A 23,545-nucleotide genomic window follows, 5' to 3' on the forward strand; every position below is an offset into this window, starting at 1 on the left:
GTGATCAAAGAGAAAACACATGTGGTCAAAGCTCCTATGGTCAAAGGCCCGCTGTGGTCAAACCCCCTATGGTCAAAGCCCCTATGGTCAAAGCCCCTCTGTGGTCAAAACCCCTATGGTCAAACCCCCTTTGGTCAAAACACCTGTGGACAAAGTTCCGCGCACCTAAGGGAAGGTAAGATTACTTTTTAAATAATTATTTAGAAATTAATTAGAACGGTTAGAATTAAATGAACATTGTTAATAGTCAATTACTATTCATAAATGGCGTCATTGTGGGGGGGGGGGGGGGGTCTCTGGCTTTTTGTTAGTCGTTAAAAGGCGTGACGTCTATAGCCCTAGATACAATGAAACCTCACGGAAAATCATTTTGAAACGATCAGTATTGAAAATAATAACGTGTGGACAGCACAGTGATGTAGCCCACTTCATGTAGAACTCAAATCTTGTAAAACGTACTCAACTGCTGTCGGTGAAAATACTTTCTAAACAACACTTCATTCGATATGGATACCATTTATTTTTTTCCGACAAGGAAAATATGTCAAAGTACAAAAATATTTTATCTCCCCCCCCCCCCCCCCATTCAGTCAAACATTGAACGACCTCACAAGAGGTTCTTGCGTTTGTGCATTCTGGTATTACTCGTGGTATTAGCAAAGAAACATACAAAGGTAGAAATAGGATTTCGCTCGTGTGTGTTCCACCCAGAGGCGTAGCGACCCATTCCGGCGCCCGGGGGGGGGGGGGGGGGGGGATTATCAATGTTGTTCCCCCTTATTCAAACTTTGTTATTCACGTTGACAAAAAAATGCGCGTCCCCCCCCCCCCCCATACATACACCAATTCAGGAAATCAGTCTGTAAAGCCATGTCTCAATTTATTTTCTTAAATTTCACTGTGCAGAATGAGCTTTTTGTTTAAAATGTACCCCGTTTTGCACGCCCTTCGGTTGGCGCCCGGGGCGGCCACCCAGCCCGCCCTCCTCGTAGCTACGCCTCTGGTTCTATCTTTTATGGAAACATTCATTTTATTTATAGCACGAAAGCGCTATTTAATAAACAAAACGTGAGTGTTCAAACAAAATTGATCAGAGTATAACATCAGAAACACATTCAAGTTTTAGTGATATCCCATGTTTTCCTCATGCTCGTGGTCGACGGTGCTCAAGCTAGATGTAATGAATCTGCATGCCGCCATCTTTGCAATTTTTTTCCTAGAAAATTTCCCCGTAGACTGTTTGGGAAAGGAGTCAAAAATGAGAAATTTGTTTGGAACTCCGTCGAACTCTGTCGCCCTGTTGGTGTAGAGAGTTCTACAGAACCGTTTGAGATCTTCTGTAGTGAGTCGAGCGCATCTCTCAAGCGTGACGCACACACAGATCTCCTGGTGCAGGACTGGGTGGGGGGATACCTGCAGGGGAGTGGGTAGGGGGGTATGAATTTATTCGTTGGTTAAAATGTACTAGATAATGTATGGTCCAGAGCAGGGAATAATCGTTATCATGACAGTGTTGGTGACTAAGTGTACGTTTAGCTCAGAATCTGTTTTTCAATAGGTTTCCAGTTACCATTTGGAATGTATCTCATACAATCATTACGGTACGATTCATTAAAGTGACTACGAAATATAACAACAAATATTTAAAAAGGCTCCTAATATTTTTAACTAATGTTTTAACTCCACTTTTAAAAAATAACCAGAGCAAGACTTTGATGATTTTTTTTCCTAACATTTCTAAATGTATCACCTAGTGAAATTGAATTTTTGTGTAGAAATAATCACAGATATTGCCGCATAACTTTTTTCCTTGATGTATTTAGAACACACAAGGTGCATAAATCTAAAATAAACAACCTAAAAGTGGAGTTAGATCGGTCTGGTTCTTTGGAAGCGGTATGAGTCCTCAAACGTTAGATATCTCAACTATAACATCCAACATCAGACATAAAAAAAACTACATCATCCACCATAAAACATCTTAACTACATCATCCACAATTAGAATCTCCGCTACAAACATCCACCATTGGACAACTCAACTGCAACATCTAACAATGGACATGTTAACTACTTCATCCATTATTGGACATGTCAACTACATCATCTATCTTTAGACATCTCAATTACAACATCCACTACTGGATATCTCAACTACAACATCCACCGTTAGCCATATCAACTACGACATCCACCTTTAGACACCTCACCTACAACATCCACCTACAACATCCACCTACAACATCCACCTACAACATCCACCTACAACATCCACCTACAACATCCACCTTTAGACATCTTAACCACAAAAACCACCCTTTCAACACCTCACCTACAACAACCACGTTCTCCACCCCCGGGCAAGTGTGCAGCCTCTCCTCCAACCACTGAGGGTAGACGATGGTTGTACCGTTCAAGATAGAGTCGGATGTTCGTCCAATAACGTGGAGGTCGCCGACTTCACTGCACATCATCACCATATCAAGCAATGTCACAGAGAAAAACAAATGTAAATTATTTTGGGTTGCTGTCTTTGGTTCTTCCAAGCAGAAACACTCCCATATAATCAATATAAATAAACATTAATGGCGGTTTGTAAGAATTGAAATAGTTTGAGCGAATACATTTTTAACATCATTATTAACCTCCCCAGTCAGTGCCCAAGACACATGGGACACCTGTTTGTTTCAATTACCTCGGTACACATCAAATTGTGTGGTCAGCACAATGTCTAGTCGCCTTAGATTAACCTAACGTAAGCTTTAGGGGTTTGAACCTCGAGACGTTAAGGTTAGCAGTTGTGCGCACTACCACCCGAACACTCATTTTAGAACACACATAAACCATAAACTTGGTTTCAATATTTTTGGATAACTTTAAATAAGCATATATTGGTTGGACCAACAGCAGGGGGGGGGGCAAGATTATCAACCATCTTACCAATGTGTTGGAATGTAGGTAAAACTTTGTAAGTATTAAAATGTGTACATTATGTGTCTAATATAGTAGTCGACTTACTCTGTGTAGCCTAGATCACTGGTAACAAACCAGTTGTCCTCAGTGAACACGCCTTGTGTTGACCGCTCCATACCCAGGTAATGTCTCAGGACGTTGCCCCCTATGTCGTGAGAGATGAAATGTATGTCACATACTCATGTATGTTTTGATAGATGGGCAGTAGCATAACCAGGCAGGGGGGTGCGGGCCGCACCGGGGGACAGTTCGGGGGCGGTGGGGGGGGGGGGATCCAAATTGAAAAATCGTAAATATTACTGACAAAACAAAGTTTTATACAGTTAAATAAACTGATGGGGAGAGACCAAAACGATTATGCAAAATTAAAATTGTTGAAGGAGGAGTGGGGTGACAGCCTCAGTCATTGCACCGATTTGAACAGCACTCGACCTAGTAACGCCACTTTGGATGAGTGCATGAATATTGTAATGGGTGATTATGCTCACATTGGATATAATCATATAGCTTTTAATTAGGACATTCGTGGGTATTAGCTTCACATATTATTATATAACTTAAATACAAATTGTTCAGTATATAACGAAGACCAACGTATGATACTAGTGGAAACAAATGAAATCAAACTGACAGCAAATAAAGTACGCTCTGACAGCTGAATGTTCACAGATAAAGTAGAGTTTCTCTGGATTGGTTGTTGTTGTTTTTTTTACATCGTCGTAAGGAGGGATTGTGTGGTCAGCACAATGACCGTTACACTAAACTCAGGTACCCATAAAGGCTGAGCTGACTCAAATAATCAAGCCCTCAGCTGACTTTCCGTGTTAGCAGACCAGAGATCTATCACCCGACCACACCACTCCATCTGTGACTTTATTTCATGTTGAGTATAACGTAAAACATTAATTCTGATTAGTGAGTGTATGTAAAAAGATGACAACGACAGAGGACATAGGAGTACACGTCATCCCGTACACCATATGCCATGCAACATTCGGACAAAATGTACGCTTACCCCTCCTCCCACCCCATCCTCACTCACTCCGTACAAAGTATCCTGCACGCCCCAAAATCAACCCCCTATTTTAAGCGAGAAATCTTTCACCTCTGCCTTTAACCTCCCCACCCACCGTACCAAGTATCCTGGCACGCCCTTGTATCTAGTCCCTATTTGTAGCGAGAAACCTTTCACCTCTACAAAAGATTTTTCCGACTTTGTTAGCGCTTGTGACGAGTGTGTTAGTCTTCTCGTCCAGAAGTTTCATCTGTAGCCCAGTGGTCAAGCACTGACCGGTGTAGCAGTCTTTAATCTGATCCTGCTTCCAGACGTATAAGAAAGTATACGGTAAAACATAAATCATAAGCAGATATTGCCTTATTAAGTACCGAGGATTCAATAGCTTACACTGTTTTGCAAATAATGGATGTATTTATTAAATTACTTGAAACGTCTCAAGAGGAAATTCATTTTTAATTTATTTATAAAGATTATCAGTATTTTATTTATAATTTCAGGACTAGATCTATATCTTCAACAAAACTACTGTTTGTCTGATCAACAACTCAACAAAATTACCCTGTTAGTGTGATCCACGACTCCTGTTACCAAAAACCCTGCGTCTGTTGACCCATATATTGTGTAAACTTTCTCAAACACTCGCCCCACTACATCAAACAGCTTCTGCAATGAATAGACTAAGAGATAAACTGTGTTGACCTAAACAAAATAAGCTAACAGCTTCTGCAATGAATAAACTGAAGAATAAACGGTGTTGACCTAAACAAAATAAACTAACAGCTTCTTCAATGAATAAACTGGAATTATAAACGGTGTTTACCTAAACAAAATAAGCTAACAGTTTATGCCCATTAAAACAAGAGTTAGTCAGTGAGCTAATGGTACCGTAAACAAAACTAGGACTTACTTTTCTGATTGGCTGGCCTCCAGTAATTAGGGCAGAGATTTTCTGATGAAAACATCCGTTATCATATGCCTTTAAAAATAGTTTCAATACATTTTGTTTTTAATTCGGCGCAGTGTTTATTGCAGGCATCTTTCATGGGTGGGGGTATGGAGAGATAGATGTCAGGATACTATATAGATATGCCATTGTTCACCCCCCCCCCCCTCCCCCCCACGTCACGGGAGTTTCAATTGAACCCCTCCACACACAGAAAACAAGGGAAAAAACATCTTTTAGTGTTTTAGTTACATTTAGAGTCGTCCATAAATACCGTCACACTCGTAGGGTGGGTCCGTAATTTTGTGACGGTGTGTGATGAGGCGGAAGGGGGGGGGGGGGTCAGATGGTGTAACGTCACACTTTTGCATCATAAAAAAGCAATGTAAGAAAACGAATTTCAGCCGTTATCTCGCGTTTTAGAAAACTGTTTTAATAAATTGTAATAGGAATTGATTAAAGTACTCTATGTTGACAGCGTTCAGACAAGATTTTGTGAAATATCGTATTTTAAGAAAAATTCAAATACAATTTTGAGGGGGGTTGTAAGCTGAGGTGTGACGTCATTTTAGGGGTGGGGTCTGGCTTTTTGTGACTGAGGGGAGGGTAGAGGTAAAAGTCGTCAAAAAAAGCGCGACGTCATTTATGGACAACCCTTTACTATCATTTTAAATATTTTAAATTGGTACAATTTCATTAATATATATGTATGCCTATATTTATTTTATTTAAATAATCTTTGTTAATATTCAATTGGAAATATTTACCAACTACTCTCATAAAGAAAAGAACAACCAAAATTACTCGTCTAGATTTGTTCAAATGACAGTTAACCGATCGTCTGCACTAGGTTCAATCACCTGCTTGAGTTCCATGACGTCAGCAGGTAACATGAAGGCCAGGTGTACGCCCAGGTGAGAGAGCAACTGCCAGATGTCCGTCACTCGCCTCTTGACCACACCGTCATACACCTCCTGCACCACCGTGGTGACACCTGCCGAGAGATACAGGTGGGGACTTCCGGCTATCCACTCCATTGGTCGGTCGTTGTACATGACGTCAGTGAGCTGCCCAAAGTGTTTGATGGCGTCAGCTTGTGCCAGGTACTCTCTTGTGGGGGGGGAAGGGGGTGGGGGGATCGAAATAGAAGGTTGTATTTGTGTCAGGTACTCTCTTGTGGGGGGTAGAAATAGAAGGTTGTATTTGTGCCAGATATAGGTTCAGAAAATTTTAGACAAGTTTAGAAAATTATTGGAATATAGGCTTTGAACAGTGTCATGTGATATATTTTAAAATTCTTTCAGAACACTATAAGGATAGGCCTACTTGTGATAAGTTTTACCATTCCACTGTTTCCTATATAGTAACACTAAAGAAAGATAAACGTGGGCTTAAAGTAAAAATGCGATTGCTAAAGAAAAGCGATAAACTATTAGTTGAATGCAACTTCAGCAAAATAAGTAGAGAATCACACAGGAAATTCAAATGTAATTTAACGAAAGTAAATTAAGAGTTTAAAAAAATTCGACTGAAATGTAACCCACCTCTGAGTCCTAGGCACCAACTTTGAGTAGCTAGTACTACCGGAAGTCAAGAAAATGTAAGCCTCGTCATCAGCATTGACGTCTGCCTCGTAGAAATCTTCATCAGCGAGAGAAGAGATGAAAGCTGTGTGGTCTTGGTGGCTGGTTAACTTGTACACGATCAGCTGTTTCAGACAAGGGGCCTGGCTACACTGTACTGGGATGATGGTTTCTACACTGTTTAGTAAACGCACATTCGATCAATTGTTTGAAAGAAATTTTTTAGTTATGTCTCTTTGAATAAAAATGTTAATATATCTTATAGGAATATAATGCTAACGAAGTTAAAGTTAACCTAGCCAACAGTGGAAATGTGTGACCATCAATCATTTAAAATATAATTGATAAAATTAATTATTAGATAACATGTACACCATTTAAAGATAAATACGCTTCCTATACACCTACCCTACTTGGCGTTTCAGACCATCTGTTTTAAAAAATGTCTGAAGAAAAAGCAACTCTTCGCAATCTCGTGATGTTATGATAGTCCTGCACTTGGAGATGTTGAGGGCTTTAAATACATCTTGTCCATCGGACAGAATCGTCTAGAAGGTTACATGTATAATTCTTTAAAAAAAACAATTACTAGCACAGTGCAGACAAGTTCTGCAAGTGTTCTCATTGTCAAGAAAAGTAACTAAAGAAGTCAATAGAGAGTTCATATTTTTCTTGACCTCGGATTTTGAAGTTGTGGTGAGCACTTTGCCCAGCCGCCTTTATTTCCCAAACATAAGCTAGGTACCCATCAAAGCTGGGTGGACTCAGGGACATTCTACTGACTTTGACCCGGATCCGAACTCGAGACTTTCGAATTAACAAACTTAGTGCTCTACCGCTTAGGCCACGCCGTTCAATAAATTGAAATAAATGATACGAGCCGACCCGCCGCCGCTATTTAGTTGTTTTCATAATTCATAATTTGTGAATTCGACAGTACCAACGCTGCCACTAAAATTATTTGTCTTAAATTTAAATCACTATCAGTAGCTCGTTAAGGACGATAACCCCCCCCCCCCCCCGTGAAAGTAAACTCCTCTTAGTTACCTCCCCTAAGTTTAAAATCGTTTCAAACTAAATTATCTGCCTCTAATAGCCGTTACTAAACCCGGCTCTACGATTGTAAACATTTCGCATGATCATGTAGGGGTGGGGGTGGTAGGGAGCGCGCTTACAGCTGGGTGTTTTCTATGGTCTCCAAGAAGAGAATTATATATAGAGATATGAAAATAAAAAGCAAGGTCACAAAGTAAACAAAAAATATCTCAATTAAAAGGTAACTAAATTATGTAGGCCTATTATTGCACTTCCTAATCAAATCGCAATCAGCTGTGTCCAATCAAAATGATTAATTACCGTAACCAGTTGTGTGGGATGTGCTTAACAGTCCAATCAAACCAATTAATTACCTTAGCATTGATGACGACACCACCAGCCGTCATGATACCCAAATCAGTGATGAGCTTTGTCCGTGAGTTGTTTAAAATGGAGCAGACGACATCACCAATCTGTTGATTAAAATATCTTTAATACAGAGTCCTTGACGTCTTTAGACAGACAAGAAACTGACAAATAAATGTACCTTAATTCCTAATCTTCGTAGCCTTGAAGCGAATCGTCCACTCAAGTTCCACAACTCGAATCTTGATAAGGGAAGCAACTCATTTTGAAAAGTTAGAAAAATATACCCCGCCTTTGAAGGGTCTTGTTGTGCGCGGTATTTAAGCCTTTCGATAACAATATCTGTTGGAATATTTTGTGCCATCGTGTATCACTAAAATAAAAATAAATTTAAAAACAGTTTATATAACATTTGTACAATGTAGATCTAAGTGATGCTTTGGTTTTCGTTTTAGTTTCGCTAGAAAACTTATAATAACAACGGTTGTTGTTTTTTTTTAGAAAAAGAAAATATTAAAATTTCATTGTTATAAAGAGGTTAACACAATGAACATGGACAAATTCTAAATTTTTCCCTTAAAAAAAGTTAAATGAGAATTTCTATTGACAATTACTTAATTACGTTTTCAATAACTTAACAGAATAGGAAATCATGGTAATTAAACGCAAAATGTTGACGAATCTAACTTTTATAGTTTTCCTAATACAACATGTTGACGAAACTAATTGTTATTTCTCAACGTTAAACACGATCTTGCTCCAGTTAAATTCTTGCTTGTCAACACCAGTAGTCCACAACTGCGTCATTGATAACTTTATTAGGACCAAACAACCTATGTTGGCAGCAACTTTTGATAGAATACGTCGCTTGGCCTTTTTTATCATGGTAGTGCTACATACTTTCATGTTGAAGGTATTTCTCAGAGTTAGATTATTCTTAGCCACAGACCATGGGGTGGACTGGCCCATAGGTACAAAGAAAAACATTAAGCAAGACATCAGAGTTTCTTCCAGGCATCTCTTCGGGCCCCCCCCCCCACGAAAAAATTCTACCGCCCCCCCCCCCCCCCCCGAAAAAATTCTACCGCCCCCCCCCCCTCCGAACTAAATGAAATTTATATAACTTATATAACAAATATATACTTTTAACAGTGTCCGCCCCCCCCCCCAGAGAAAGTCTACCGCCCCCCCCCCCCCGAAAATTTCAAGTGACCCCCCCCCCCCCCCCCCCGGAGAAAAAAGTCTGTAACAAACACTACACGACATTAGCGTCGTAAAACCACACCTCCATCCTCTTACGTGTCATCCATTTATTGGGGTGTTCCACAGGCTACTCCTTTTGAAGAACGCCACCCCTAGCCTCTACACCCGATGTAAACGTTCACTAAAAAGTCAAGGCCTATTAGTGTTTTTAAAAGTTTAAATCATTAGATTGTCCACACCGGATTCATTTCCTATATTTCTGTTTAGGTCTAATATAGGTCTGAATGTCGATTACCATTTCATGCAGTTTTGTTTTAGTTATAAACAATACAGATTATGATTGTGATGTCCACATAGACCCTCCCTCCCCCACCCCTTCCACACGCATCCACAATCGTTAACTGTGGTGGTTCCATAAAAGAATAAGGTTGGGGTGTGTAAAATGGTCCACAAAAATAAATTAAAAGAAATGTTTCAGCAACACTGTATAGTATTCCAAGATTTTAAAAATGTCTAACTGTATAGTCCGTCGTACCATAACACGTGGCTTATTGTGTGTTTGGATGGGTGGGGTGTGTATGCGATATAAAATAAGTCTCCCGTGTAGACTGGCAACAACGTTGAAGGTTTGGGATTGTAGGGCTAGCCTATTATAGCCTACAATCCTACATAGACCACATTAGCCACTGTCCCTTCAGCGTGGATAATGATTGTGAAGATTGTATATCAGAAGCGTAGCAACCCTTCCCGGCGCCCGGGGACGAACTTTCAATCTGGCGCCCCGCTCGGGATCAACTTTTCAACTTTCGATTTGCACCCCCCCCCCCTCTCTCATACTTTCGATTGGCAACCCCCCCCCCCCCCATCAAACTTTCGATTTCCATTCCCCCCCCCCCCCCATCATCATATATTTTTTATTTTATTTATAAAGCAAAAATGCAGCTAAAATGAGATTTTAATTTGTTTTTCCAACCCATTTTGGCGCCCCCTAAGGTCGGCGCCCGGGGACATATGTACCCCCCCCCCCCCCCGCCCCGCCCCCTTCGCTACGCCTCTGTTGTAGATTATGCCTAAGTGAATACCGTCATTACTTCTTCCCTTCCCCCTTCGTATCAAGAAGTTAAAGCTAATTTTATGACGCAGAAAAAAAAAAGCAAACAACCTTAAACGTAGTACTAAAGTTAGTCTAATGTATTGTTTGTAACTTTCCCTAATTTTAACTATCACTTTAAATTTAATCTGCTTCGAACAAAAAGATGTCTACTAATTTATTGATGTCCACTTGTTTGGTAGGTGTAGATAGGTTGTGATGTCCACTAGTTGGGTTGGTGTAGGTGCAGTCAGGTTGTGATGTCCACTTGTTTGGTAGTTGCCTATTTAAAACAAATGAGATGTAGTTATATAAGTGTGTATTTCCATAAGCAATACATTTTCTGTTCATTTTTACTTTTTCATATACAAAGTAAAGAGGAAGTATTGTAATTGTTACACATCCCTGAGTTGGATAAACATAGTTTTGTAATTTTGTCCATGTATATGTGTGTGTCTGTCTGTGAACATGGTAACTTGAGTATCGTTACAGCTAAGTTGATGAAATTTCATTTATAAGCATTATATCAAACTAGTAGTTCTGTAACAACTTTTCAGCGATTTCCGGAAATGAACTTATTCTACTTTTCATTCATCTATTTATCTGAATTAGTACTCAAGTACTTTTTAAAAATTAAATTTCGCATGAAAGTAAAAGATCTAGTTCTCTGCCTTTTTTCAAATTTTGCGTAATTTCCGTTGACCAGAAGTAGTAATTTACACTATTTCTGATTTCTCAAAAGAATTTATAAAGTACTAATATTCTACACTATTATATTGTTTGCCGTTCACTTGGTGTGCACTTTTTTTTCTACGAGATTCTATTCTATTTTTAAAAGTAAGTATTTAGAAATTAATTAAAAATCATATCTATATCCCAAGATGCCATTCTCCGTAGTGTTATACAAGAAATTTTAGGGGAGATCACTCCCGGTTTATTTTTTTTTTTTGCACCTAACATACAAGTGCTGGTACAACTGGCACCCAAAGTGTAAATCTGCCATACAGTCAGTGACTGGTTGGCAGAGGCGTAGCGACCCCTCCTGGCGCCCGGGGACAAACTTTCGATTTGCACCCCCACCCCCTCGAACTTTTCATTTGCACCCTCCCCTCCAACTTTCAATTTAGCGCCCCCCTAAGGTCGGCGCCCGGGGACATATGTCCCCCCCCGCCCCCCCCCCCTCGCTACGCCTCTGCTGGTTGGTCAGTGACTGGTGGTTGTCCTTGACTTCCGTGACTGGTGGTTGTCCGTGACTGGTTGTCATATAAATATGTCAGTGACAGGTGGTTGTCAGTAAAAAAAAAGTAAGTAAAGTTTCCCTTTCAAACCTGACGGTCTATGGGGCAGGTGAAGTAGAGTTCACTTGTTTCTGTGACCTCGGCATATGAAGAGATAGTGTGGTCAGCACTATGCCCAGCCGCCTTTACTCTCCCTAACGTGAGTTAGGTACCCATCAGAGTTGGGTGGACTCAGGGACGGTCTACTGGCTTGAACCCGGATTCGAACTCGAGACTTACGGGTTAGCAGTCCAGCTCTCTACCGCTAGACCACTCCGTCCCTTGGTTGTCAGTGATGTGGTGGTTTTCAGTGACTGGTGGTTGCCAGTGATGTGGTGGTTTTCAGTGACTGGTGGTTGTCCGTGACTGGTTGTCATATAAATATGTCAGTGACAGGTGGTTGTCAGTGATGTGGTGGTTGTCAGTGACTGGTGGTTGCCAGTGATGTGGTGGTTTTCAGTGACTGGTGGTTGTCAGTGACTGGTTGTCATATAAATATGTCAGTGACTGGTGGTTGTCAGTGACTGGTTGTCATATAAATATGTCAGTGACAGGTGGTTGTCAGTGACTGGAGTGCTTTCATCGCTTCCCACCAGACAATGTTTATTTAAAGAGAGCTGTCCTTAAAATAAAATTTGTGTGACACTGCACTAAAAAAATTGTTTTTGATTGACCTCGCTCATAAAACACAACCAGAGAGTAAATTACATTAGACTAGGCCTAGCCTACATTGTCAGATCTGCATGTGTTAAGTGGACGGATCACATAAGTTGTAGGGCTGTTTGTGTATAGTGAAATTTTCCAAGAAGCCATTCAGCCGAGTTCTCTCGATGAAACATTGAAAGAGAGTTCACTAACTGTGTCATGAAATGAACAAGTATAAAAGTAATATTGGTGGGCTTTTGTGAATAGAGATCAGAGTTTCTTCCAGGCATCTCTCCGGGAGGGGGCAAAGATCCCCCCCCCCGAAAAAATTTTTACCGCCCCCCCCCCCCCCGAACGAAATGAAATTTATACAATTCATATAGAAAATATATACTTTTAATAGTGTCCAATTTTGAGGGGGAGGGTGTTAGCTGAGATGTGACCTCATTTTAGGGGGGGGGGTCTGGCTTTTGTGACGATGTGTGACGAAGGGAGAAGTTAAAACTAAACGCTAAATTATGGTCACACCGAAAACATAAACTTAGACATCATAACATCAAAATGAAAAAACCCAAAATGGTAGCCTTAGTATACATAAAGCTCAATAAATTAGTAAACAATAGTAAACATCTTTTTGTTCGAAGCAGATTAAATTTAACGTGCTAGATAAACTTAGGGAAAGTTACAAATAATACATTAGACTAAAGTAACTTTAGTACTACGTTTAAGGTTGTTTGTTTTTGTTGTTTTTTTAAAGCATGTTTGTGTGGTCAACTCTGGAGATGGTTACCACATTAGGTAAAAATCTCTGGAAAATATTTTTATAACCATAGTTAACAGTTAAAAAGAGAAAGAAACAAAGCAAAAGAAAAAAATCCAACTTTCGTAAACTAGGCAACACCCGGAAATGGAATACCGCCATGTTTTACTTACATAGAGATGTGTAAACAATCGAGTCTAAGCTTAGAAACCAACTCTTTTTAAATTTGAGAATGAAATTTAAACAATTAAGTTATCAGTTGCACTTTGATGACTTTAATATACATCAGGGAGTTACTGTTCTACTAGTGTCGGACAAAAAACTCGCCTGTAAGTAAAAGTAAGTGTTTTCGGACAGAACAGTTTGAGTTAAAGTTCTAAAATTTAAAATCTAAAAGTTGTGAACTTGAATTACCTAGACCACCTACACTGAGACACTCCTACACTTACACACACTACACTTACACTTTTACTTGAGACTTGAGTCACAATAACTCTCCTCTCACCATTCTAACTCTAACTAAAAGTAAAAAGCTTTAAGTTTATATAATAATATAAGGTAATCTATCGTTTTGGGTACGTAAAATCGCCCGCGGCTAGTAATGTACGAAAAAGTTACCTCATTGTCAAGGCTTTAATAGAAGTATATTTTGATATATTTGTGTCAAATATTATAGATAAATGAATAACTAACCTAAATCAATAGGTAAATATATCAATATAGGCAAGAAATTAACTTTAAACAGCAGTGTTTGCGAGCAGGATTTCCTATATAAACAGCAGCCATTTGTAAAATAGAGTTGCCTTCCCCTGATCTCGCGCTATAAGTTAACAAAGAAAGAACTTAAACAAGATGGCTGCTATAGTAAATGAGCATGGTTGCATCTGTTGGAAACATCGCTAGTATTCATTTATTATTGAAAAGTTTTAATTCAATTGTTTGAAAACAGGTACATAAATGAAACAAGGAAACATATTTGTATTTTTCAAAACACAAATCCTCCTCAAAATGTGAAATAATTATTAAAATTTAAGGAGTCACCTGTTTTTCACATTACTAGTCACCGGCGATTTTACGTACCCAAAACGATAGATTACCTAATATAAATATTTAATATAGTTAGGTTCTAACTCAAACTACTACTAGTTCACTACTGACTACTCTAGACAAGATACTAGACCTAGTTAAGATTTCTAGATCTAGTAGTAGGTAACTACTAAATAAATATAGTAACTAACTACAGTTAATTTTATTGAAATATTTAATATTGTTGAGTCCTTGACTATCAGTTACTAGACTAGTAGTAATTTAGACAGATTAGTTTACTAGTTTACTAGATCTATTACCCCCCAAAAGTTAAGAACAGTTTAACTTATTCAAGGCTAAAGGCTAAAACTATCAAAGTATTCATAATTTTTATATTGTCCCTTGATTTCCTGGTTACTTTAGCAGACATAAGTAGCAGTTTAAAACTGAATGTGTTTTTTACATCTTTATTTTGTCACCTGATGTTTCCCATCCACATTTAAAAATCAAATAGGTTGAATTACACCCACGAAGTACGGTGAATGTTAAAAAATTGACTCCTAAATATAGCAATCATCACCTCAGGATGACAATTGGAATGAGCGGCACACATTACAATAATAAAAAGTACTGCCAGATTTTATAATTGAATTTCTATTTCTACTTTATTTTATTTTCAGCTATGATGTAGTTCACTCAAAATTTCATTTCCATGTTGAGGCGAAGACGGCAGCGTGTTGGTCCCTCAGATAACAATGGCACAATGATAGAGATCCGTCCCGGACGTAAGCTGAGAATTCGACATTTTAATGCCAAACCAAGAGATGAAAAATTTGAAAAAGAAATGCAGCTGTATATCCAAAACAAGCAAAGAAATGCTCACATATCAGGCCCCCTTACTATGCCAAAAATGGCTCATAACTCAACACAATTGAACAAACCTTTTTGTGATAATCTCATGCTAAATGAAAAATTAAGTGCAGGAGACGGTTTACAGTCTGAGAAGCAGTACACATCTGAGGTTACATTAAGTAAAGTAGCACATATATCCCCTGCTAAGTCATTAACAAAGAGCATGAATTATGAAGGAGAAACAAATTCTTTTACAGGAAGTGCAGCAGAATCACCATTGCATCATGGGATTACAGAGAAGAATATTAGGTCTGCCTCTAGTGTTCAGGTGTCATTACATAATGCTGGCAGAAGACTCAATGATATACAACCCTCTAACGAATCAGGTCTTTCACAGTTGAGAGAAGATGAACGTGAAAAGCAATATAATGAGCTGCCAAGTTCACTTGATCTTCGTAATTCTACGCCCCATTCTAAAATACATGATGTGTCCTCCCATCCCGACTTGCAAAAGCAACTACAGAATCAAATTTCAAGTTCTAGTGAATCATCTACATCAAATCAAAAACTTACTCATGAAGACGTTGTTTTATTTTTTATTCATGGAGTAGGTGGCTCCTCTGATGTGTGGTGTTCACAGTCTAAATATTTTGCGAGTCGAGGATATGAGATTGTCATTCCTGACTTGATAGGGCATGGATTTAGCTGTGCACCCAAAAATGCCAAAGCTTATCATTTTAAAGAAATAGCTGCAGACTTAGAAGAACTGTTTGATAAATATTGCAAGAGAAGAAATATTATTGTTGGTCATTCATATGGGTAGGTTTAGAACAATTTTTCAAATGAAAATATTGGGTTCGTAGTGACCGACTTTTTAGTGTGGTTAAAAATAGTTGATTGTGTTAAATCAAATGCTCAAATATTTGATTAAAAATTTCTAATCCAAATAGGGAGATTTACTAATTTTTTAAATTGTGCATTCATCATATAAAATGTTTTATTTTATCTGCAGTGCATCTTTTGCTACATTGTTAGCCAGAAACAGACCCAGGCGCGTCTACAAGTTAATACTTATAAGTGGCGGGCCACCTACCCCACTGGCTCCCCAGCCTGGGGTTTTCACCCTGCCCTACTGCTTGCTGGCCTGCATAAAGCCATGCCTTGTCTGTGGGTTCCACAAGTAAGTGTTCTGGCTTGGTTAAAAAAACTTTACTTCATCTGCCCAAAGGATCATTAGGTCTGAAAGGGGAATATTTAAAGTTTGTTCCTTGACATCGGCATATGAAGGGGTGGTGTGGTCAGAACTATGACCAATGCCTAGTTTGAGTCAGGTCTGTGCAGGGCAGCAGACTCAAGTTCGGACTGAGATTCAAACTTGAGACTTTCATGTTAGCAGTTCAGTGTTCTATCACTGGACCACACCCTCCCATGTCAACATATTTTCTGTACTAAAATTTACATAGCTGTTGTAGCCAAAGTGTACAAAATTTTTATACCGATGCAAATTATTCTCCAGGTTTGCATGTTTTAATCTTTTACATAAACCAATCGATAATTATTCCTTTAAGTTCAATTTGATGGAGCAATTATTTCTAGTATTTCTACCCTGACCCCAACGTTGATAACAAAACTTTGAGAAACCACTTTGCGCAAACAGCATATGTTTTCATTGTTTTTCAAGGTCTTCTTAGTACTACCAGCTTATACTTTGTGTTTTATAGAGGTGCGTTTCACAAAAGAAGAAAACCTGTGATCTCAAAGGAAGAAGCCTTTAACGTGCCTGCCTATGTCCTGCAGAATGTGATGAATGGTCAGGACTGGCCTGATGGGGACGAGCTGTTTCACAACTGGCTTACCTGCCCTTGTTTGCTCATCTATGGGGATCAGGATCAGCTGGTGTCACTCAGGGATGAGGAGGAGATGGCCAAGGTTTGTTGTGTAGATGGCCAAGGTTTGTTGTGTAGATGGCCAAGGTTTGTTTTGTAGATGGCCAAGGTTTGTTGTGTAGATGGCCAAGGTTTGTTTTGTAGATGACTAAGGTTTGTTTTATAGATGGCCAAGGTTTGTTGTGTAGATGAGATGGCAACCTGATCTACACAACAAACCTTGGCCAAGTTGTGTTGTGTAGACCAGGGGAGATGGCCACACTGTCAGCCAATTTTATATAGTATTCAATATTTAATAGAACACATTAACAGTCTCCTATCACCTGCCATGTATTTAAATGGAATAAAATATTGAAGCTAACAAGTCTTGTGGTTTAAGATTCAAATCTACACTGAAATTAATTTGTTTTCCTTCAATCATTATTTCATGCCTTGAAAAGGGGGATAACTGCTATTGATGTTAAATTGTCTTCCAAATTTTTTCAGGTTTTATTGAACTCAAAGCTTCAAGTGATCAGAGATGCTAGCCACATGGTGATGATAGAGGCACCAGATGAAGTGAATCAACTCTTGGAACAGTTCATCCACGAACCTGAAGGTCCATCCACTGGCTACCGTAACAACTATGCAGCTCAGAAGTGCCTAAATCAGTCAACGTCTTTTACCAACAGCCAAAAATCTTCAAAGCATACTTTACCTCAAACCTTTATAAGTAAAAGTATTCTAATTTAAAATAATTATTAGGTGTTTTTAAGGGTGTTTTAATTTTTATTTTTATTGATTTACTATAAATAAAATGCATTATTTCTAGCTACAGTCTATTAAGAATTGTAATGGTTTGTCAGCTAGTAACTAGAATCTAAATTAAACTCATTATAAAAACTCATTATAAAATAAATACAAATGAGTACAAATACTACCTGTTATTTTGTTGTATTGTACCTAAGGATGTTACACTAAACTCAGTATTTCAGGACTACTTTGTGTCTTTCAGAAATTATGATGATGTTAATCCTGTATAAACCATGAGTCTAAGAGCTCATAAGTGATGATGTTAAACCCTTTATATTTCACAAGTATTATATCTCAATCTTATTCCCACCATAATTCATAGGTGTTAATAAGATTTCAATCTCAAAACCTTTTAGGTTGGTTTATATTCGCTCTACCAGATATTGTATTCTGTGCATAGGAAAAAAAAATTTAAATTCTATTGACTGGCTCTAATCTATAGAACCTTGACTCAGCTCTGATGGGTACCTGTCATGAGTCTGGGAAAACAAAGGCAGATGGACATGCCACTGATAACGCTATTTCTTTAAAGAAACAGATGAACTCTTCTTAATCTGCCCTATAGATCATCTGATCTGAAAGGGTACCTAACTCCTTTTTGTTTTTTATCTTATCTAAAAGGGTAGGCTACTCTTATGGAAATCTACATTTTTTTTTGTGTATTTATTTATTTATTTTTATGATTGTTATAAACTCTTGCTGTTTAATAAATTGGTCTTAAATTTTTAAATATCTATCAGGATTTATTGTTTAATAATTCTGTTTCTGAAACACCAAGCTATCTGTTGAAGAATGCAGAAACAAACATCAATTCCTTTGTTGTTAGTAGTAAGCTACTTCTATCTTTTTTAATTTTCTAAATATTACTATGTTTAGAGCATCTATTTCTTTAATGTAATTCATAAATCATAATTTTGTAAAATATTTTTGCTTTTCTCAAAAAAAAAAATATAAACACATTTGAGTTACTTTTCGCTTATCCTAACCTCTAAGTCTAACTGTTAAAATCTAAAATAAAATGTTTTTACACGACTTACTGCTTTATAATTTTTTTTTTATATTTTATGTTTATCTTTCATAGTTTCAATCTTTAAAAAATTGGTGCATAAGTGTGTGTACATTTTTTCCTCAAGTTTAAATGAGTTTTTTAGAGTATACTTGTTTTCTATACTTTGGTTAAATTTGACTATATTAGCTTACATTAAGTTTGACTAAGGTTAAGTTGGACTAGGTTAGGTTAAGTTTGACTACGTTAGGTTAAGTTGGAGTAGGTTAGGTTAAGTTGGTCTAGGTTAGGTTAATTTGACTGTGGTTAAGTTAGCCTTTCATCCACATGGACAGGCAAAGTACACAACAATTGTCCAGGCCATTTATGACCTTAGTGTGTCCAATTGTCCCTTTTGGGGTAATACAACTTTTTGTCCCTTACCTTATTATTGCTGGGTTTTTTAATGAGAAGCTTTTTTTTTATTTTTGTTAAATAAATATGATGTAAACAATTTCATAGGACAAGTAGCAACAGTACAGGTGGTGTGGGTGTGTCACTTTCTTACATACAAGGACAAAACCATGATATAATATGTAAATTATTTCAGCTATTTTGTTTTCCCATTTTTACAGGTTTGAGTTGTTTTTTTTTTATTTTTGGTGAAGTATTCTTGTAAAAGTACTCCTTCAGAACTGATAGCATAGGGCATGATATGATAAAGGCAGCTGGGCAAAGTACTAAAACCTGTTCATATGACTAAGGCAGACTCATGCCTGGTACCCATTAGAACTGGGTACACTCAACGAATTCCCTGAAGACACACACCACAGGTGCCAACATCAAGACTTTCTCATTAGCTACCATTTCACAATATTCAAGTATTTTTATTTTAAATACCACATGCACTGTCACATTTTAAAAATGAAAAAAAAAACTGATCAGATGAAAATTCTCCTGAGAGCTCTTCCCTAGTGTTGTTCAAGTAGTAAAATAAACATTCAGAATCTTTGATCCCTATGGCGTTGAACCCAAAGCATTGCAACCTGACTGCCAGAAGATGATTAGTACATACCATTGTCACTTAAGTCATCTTTTTACTTGGAAGCATGTTAAAAAAATTGTGTATTAATAATTGATGTGTGCTTGCGTTCATTTGAAAACATTTAGCCCTCTGTGCGTCATTATAGTCCAATGTAAGTTTAGATTGGTTGTAAGAAATATTGTTGTGTCCTTGTTAACTGGGCTTTATTCACTAACCCCTTTTGTCTGAACTTAATTGACTGGCCCCTTTTGTCTGAACTTAATTGACTGGCCCCTTTTGTCTGAACTTAATTGACTGGCCCCTTTTGTCTGAACTTAATTGACTGGCCCCTTTTGTCTGGACTTAATTGACTGGCCCCTTTTGTCTGACTTAATTGACTGGCCCCTTTTGTCTGAACTTAATTGACTGGCCCCTTTTGTCTGAACTTAATTGACTGGCCCCTTTTGTCTGGACTTAATTGACTGGCCCCTTTTCTCTGGACTTAATTGACTGGCCCCTTTTCTCTGGACTTAATTAACTGGCCCCTTTTGTCTGAACTTAATTGACTGGCCCCTTTTGTCTGGACTTAATTGACTGGCCCCTTTTGTCTGGACTTAATTAACTGGCCCCTTTTGTCTGAACTTAATTGACTGGCCCCTTTTGTCTGAACTTAATTGACTGGCCCCTTTTGTCTGAACTTAACTGACTGGCCCCTTTTGTCTGAACTTAATTGACTGGCCCCTTTTGTCTGGACTTAATTGACTGGCCCCTTTTGTCTGAACTTAATTGACTGGCCCCTTTTGTCTGAACTTAATTGACTGGCCCCTTTTGTCTGGACTTAATTGACTGGCCCCTTTTGTCTGACTTAATTGACTGGCCCCTTTTGTCTGAACTTAATTGACTGGCCCCTTTTGTCTGAACTTAATTGACTGGCCCCTTTTGTCTGGACTTAATTGACTGGCCCCTTTTGTATGGACTTAATTAACTGGCCCCTTTTGTCTGAACTTAATTGACTGGCCCCTTTTGTCTGGACTTAATTAACTGGCCCCTTTTGTCTGAATTTAATTAACTGGCCCCTTTTGTCTGAACTTAATTAACTGACCCCTTTTGTCTGAACTTAACTGACTGGCCCCTTTTGTCTGAACTTAATTGACAAGCCCCTTGCGTCTGGACCACGATATTGTTCCAAGTCATCTTTAACCACTGACTGCATACGTCATGCAAGATACCCGTGAGCTGGGGACCGGTTTCCGCAGTTTAGCTATTCGCTGATCAAAAACTGCTACTTGAGTACACTAAACATTTCCAGTTTTCGCCTCATGTGAGGAAATTACTGCAGCACCGCAAAGCACACGTGCAGAAAGGTTTAGTCCCAATGTTATGTATAAAGTCTACAAAATAATATTCACCGCCTTCGGGAAGACTTCCCAATATGTAGAGTTTTACCAATGGTTGCAGATGGAGAAATTCTCATTACTGCTCCAGGTGATAAGTGTATCATAATTCTTTGCCTGAAGTTGAACTCCCGATTTTTAATGAACAATCAGAGGATAAAAAACTTTAAACACACAACTGAAGTCTACAATTACCGAAACACAAACAGCTATAGAAACAGAATCTCAAGCCTGTAATATACATCCGTCAATGCGAATACGCCTCAATTAAACCAGAGATTACCCTCTAATGAACTTTGCTAATGAATTGATAATTAAAGTCATTGATGTGCTGCAGAAGACAGAGCTCTCAGGGACTAAAGCTCAGCTCCCGCGAGAAAGCTCTGATTCGAACCACCTGGGCGGATATCACAAAGCAGATTGAGGAAGTAGGTGTGGAATCTTTCTTAAATCTGTTTACCACACACACACACGCCATTGACTCATTTCTGAAATTTAAAGACACCGACATTAAGGATTTGGCGACAAGCGCACTGCTAAAGTCGCACAGCCTAAGAGTGACGAATTTTGTAAACAAATGCATCAATCGGCTGGAAAATCCGGAAGGCATGGCCAATATGGCTGTAGAGTTGGGCATGTCTCATTTAGACAACAACGTGAAAGAGGAGTACTTGAACACGCAGACAGCTACATCAATGCGATAGCCAAGAGGTGTCGCGAGACTTGGAGCCGCGAGGCGAGACTGGCGTGGGAGAAGCTGTTTGATTTCATACTGCGCAACATGCAAGTTGGTATAGCTCTTCAAAAAAAAAAGAGAGACTCACGGCATAAATAATCTCAAGAAAAAAACTTTTTTAAAGGTGACCAGTTCTTTCTCACGTCACAGATTGAACATAATTAATTGTACTGATTCTAAAATTACAAAACAACAAAAATAAACTCACAAATTACTTTCATGTAGTGTATGTAGTAATTTTATTTACATAAAGTTGATATAACGCCTCAGTACTCGTATTTTTAACAGGTATTCAAAAGAGTAAAATCATTTGAATACAATAAGCATTTTTTGTTTGTTGAAGGTTGTCGTTTTTGTTGTCTAAACAGTTCTTTGAATAAAACTTAGGAGTTAAGATTAGTCATATTGGTTGTTTTCATGGCAATCAAGACAAAAACAGTTCTGAACAACGCGCAAATCCCCTCTCGAGGGGGGCACGTGATATTTTCGGAGGGAGGTGGACTAAGGGGGGGGGGCGGTTTACTTTCTTTGGAGGGACAGAGCCCCCTCCCCCTCCTCCAAAGCAGAGGCGTAGCCCGGGGACAAACTTTCGATTTGCACCCCCCTCAAAGTTTCAATTTGTTTTTCCAACCCATTTTGGCGTCCCCTAAAATCGGCGCCCGGGGATATATGTCCCTCTCCCCCCCCCCCCCCCTCGCTACGCCTCTGCTCCAAAGAGATGCCTGCTTCCAGCGACTCAGCCCCGTAGCTGCCTGTCCTTCCTAAACACACCACCTGATATTCCCCTCAAACCACACTACCTCTACCCCCATCAAACTCAACCCCTCCCACCTACCCCTCCACATAAAAAACACCTTCCTTGCTCCCCCCCCCCTCTCTTCATATACCAACCATAACAGCTTCCCAACCACCCATCCTACTCTTTTTTATTTTGCTTCATTAGGTTTTCAATTACAAAAAAATTGACCAAAACAATTGATACAAATTCACTTATAATAATAATTTTATTTTGATTTCATGAATAAACTTTACTGTAATGGAATACAAAATGTGACGGTGAAATGTTCAAAATAACTTAGATTTAAGGGTTTGTCGCTTATCATGTAACTCAATTTTGACCCAGTTCTAGTTTAATGCAGCAATTTTGTTTAAACTTTCCAGATATATTCATCTCCGAATGACAATGCAAGAATATCTTATTTTTAATCATATTTGCTATTAAATAAGTCATCAAAAATGAATTTAAGTGAACTGGTCACTGATACTGACTAAGAAGGGGCAGATAGTTTTTTTTTAAATCACAAGCCACTGATTTGGCTTTCAAGCAAAGGTTAAGAATTTTAAAGAAAGCAAGTGTTTCATTTTCTTATTTTAAGTATACAGAAAAAGTTTTAAAAAGTTACAGGATAAAAAAAAATAATGCCATACAACGACGTAGTCCAGACATGAACTATGTGATGCCATCATTAAAACTGATGCAATATCTTTTAAGGTTAGAAGAAGCTTTGAGATAGACTATATGGTATGGTGATTGTGTCTCCATTTCTGTTAGTAAATAATAAAATTATCATTAAAAAATTCACTAAAAACAAAACAAAATCTAATTCAATTGATACTCGTCAAACACCAGGGTGATTGGGACTTTATACACGACTTGGCATTATCACCACAAAGCCAGTTGTTTTAACTGTATGGTGCTTAAAGCTCGTGATCAACACAAGTGAAGGAGACAAACAAGCTAGACAATTGTGTAAATAGCTGCCTATGGTCAATATTAAATACTAGGAGGTTTAGTAAATTACTTGACATAACATCATGGGAAAAAGACAGGACAAATCCCAGTGGAGCAAGACATTTGGGGAAAAGACAGGACAAATACCAGTGGAGCAAGACATTTGGGGAAAAGACAGGACAAATCCTAGTGTAGCAGACATTTGGGAAACATACAAGACAAATCC

At 38.4% G+C, this 23,545-nt stretch overlaps 2 protein-coding genes across 4 annotated transcripts; one reads left to right on the top strand and one right to left on the bottom strand.

Moving 5' to 3' along the window:
- Positions 1–2,318: 2,318 nt before the first annotated feature.
- LOC131952370 (2-succinylbenzoate--CoA ligase) lies at positions 2,319–8,569 on the bottom strand (the record flags this gene model as incomplete). 2 transcript variants are annotated; one of them, XM_059314982.1, is given in 11 exon segments in its annotated part: positions 2,319–2,462; positions 3,018–3,117; positions 4,165–4,288; positions 4,549–4,653; positions 4,898–4,966; positions 5,794–6,043; positions 6,478–6,693; positions 6,925–7,064; positions 7,926–8,024; positions 8,099–8,290; positions 8,540–8,569. In XM_059314982.1, coding segments are annotated over 10 exon segments (1,430 nt in total), but the record flags the coding sequence as incomplete, so codon positions are not given.
- Positions 8,570–13,060: 4,491 nt separating this feature from the next.
- Positions 13,061–17,461, top strand: LOC131952379 (protein ABHD8-like). 2 transcript variants are annotated; one of them, XM_059315003.1, is made up of 5 exons: positions 13,061–13,231; positions 14,599–15,589; positions 15,783–15,950; positions 16,492–16,699; positions 17,143–17,461. In XM_059315003.1, exons 2-5 carry the CDS (start codon positions 14,631–14,633, stop codon positions 17,386–17,388), a joined length of 1,581 nt encoding a protein of 526 aa, XP_059170986.1. In that variant the 5' UTR covers positions 13,061–13,231; positions 14,599–14,630; the 3' UTR covers positions 17,389–17,461. The 2 variants fall into 2 exon arrangements, with proteins under 2 accessions (XP_059170986.1, XP_059170987.1); XM_059315004.1 differs by having other exon boundaries at positions 13,061–13,221.
- Positions 17,462–23,545: the final 6,084 nt, after the last annotated feature.

The sequence above is a fragment of the Physella acuta genome, unplaced genomic scaffold (assembly GCF_028476545.2).
Source record: "Physella acuta isolate Inbredline_101_S28 unplaced genomic scaffold, ASM2847654v3 ptg000871l, whole genome shotgun sequence".
Taxonomy (NCBI): Eukaryota; Metazoa; Mollusca; class Gastropoda; family Physidae; genus Physella; species Physella acuta.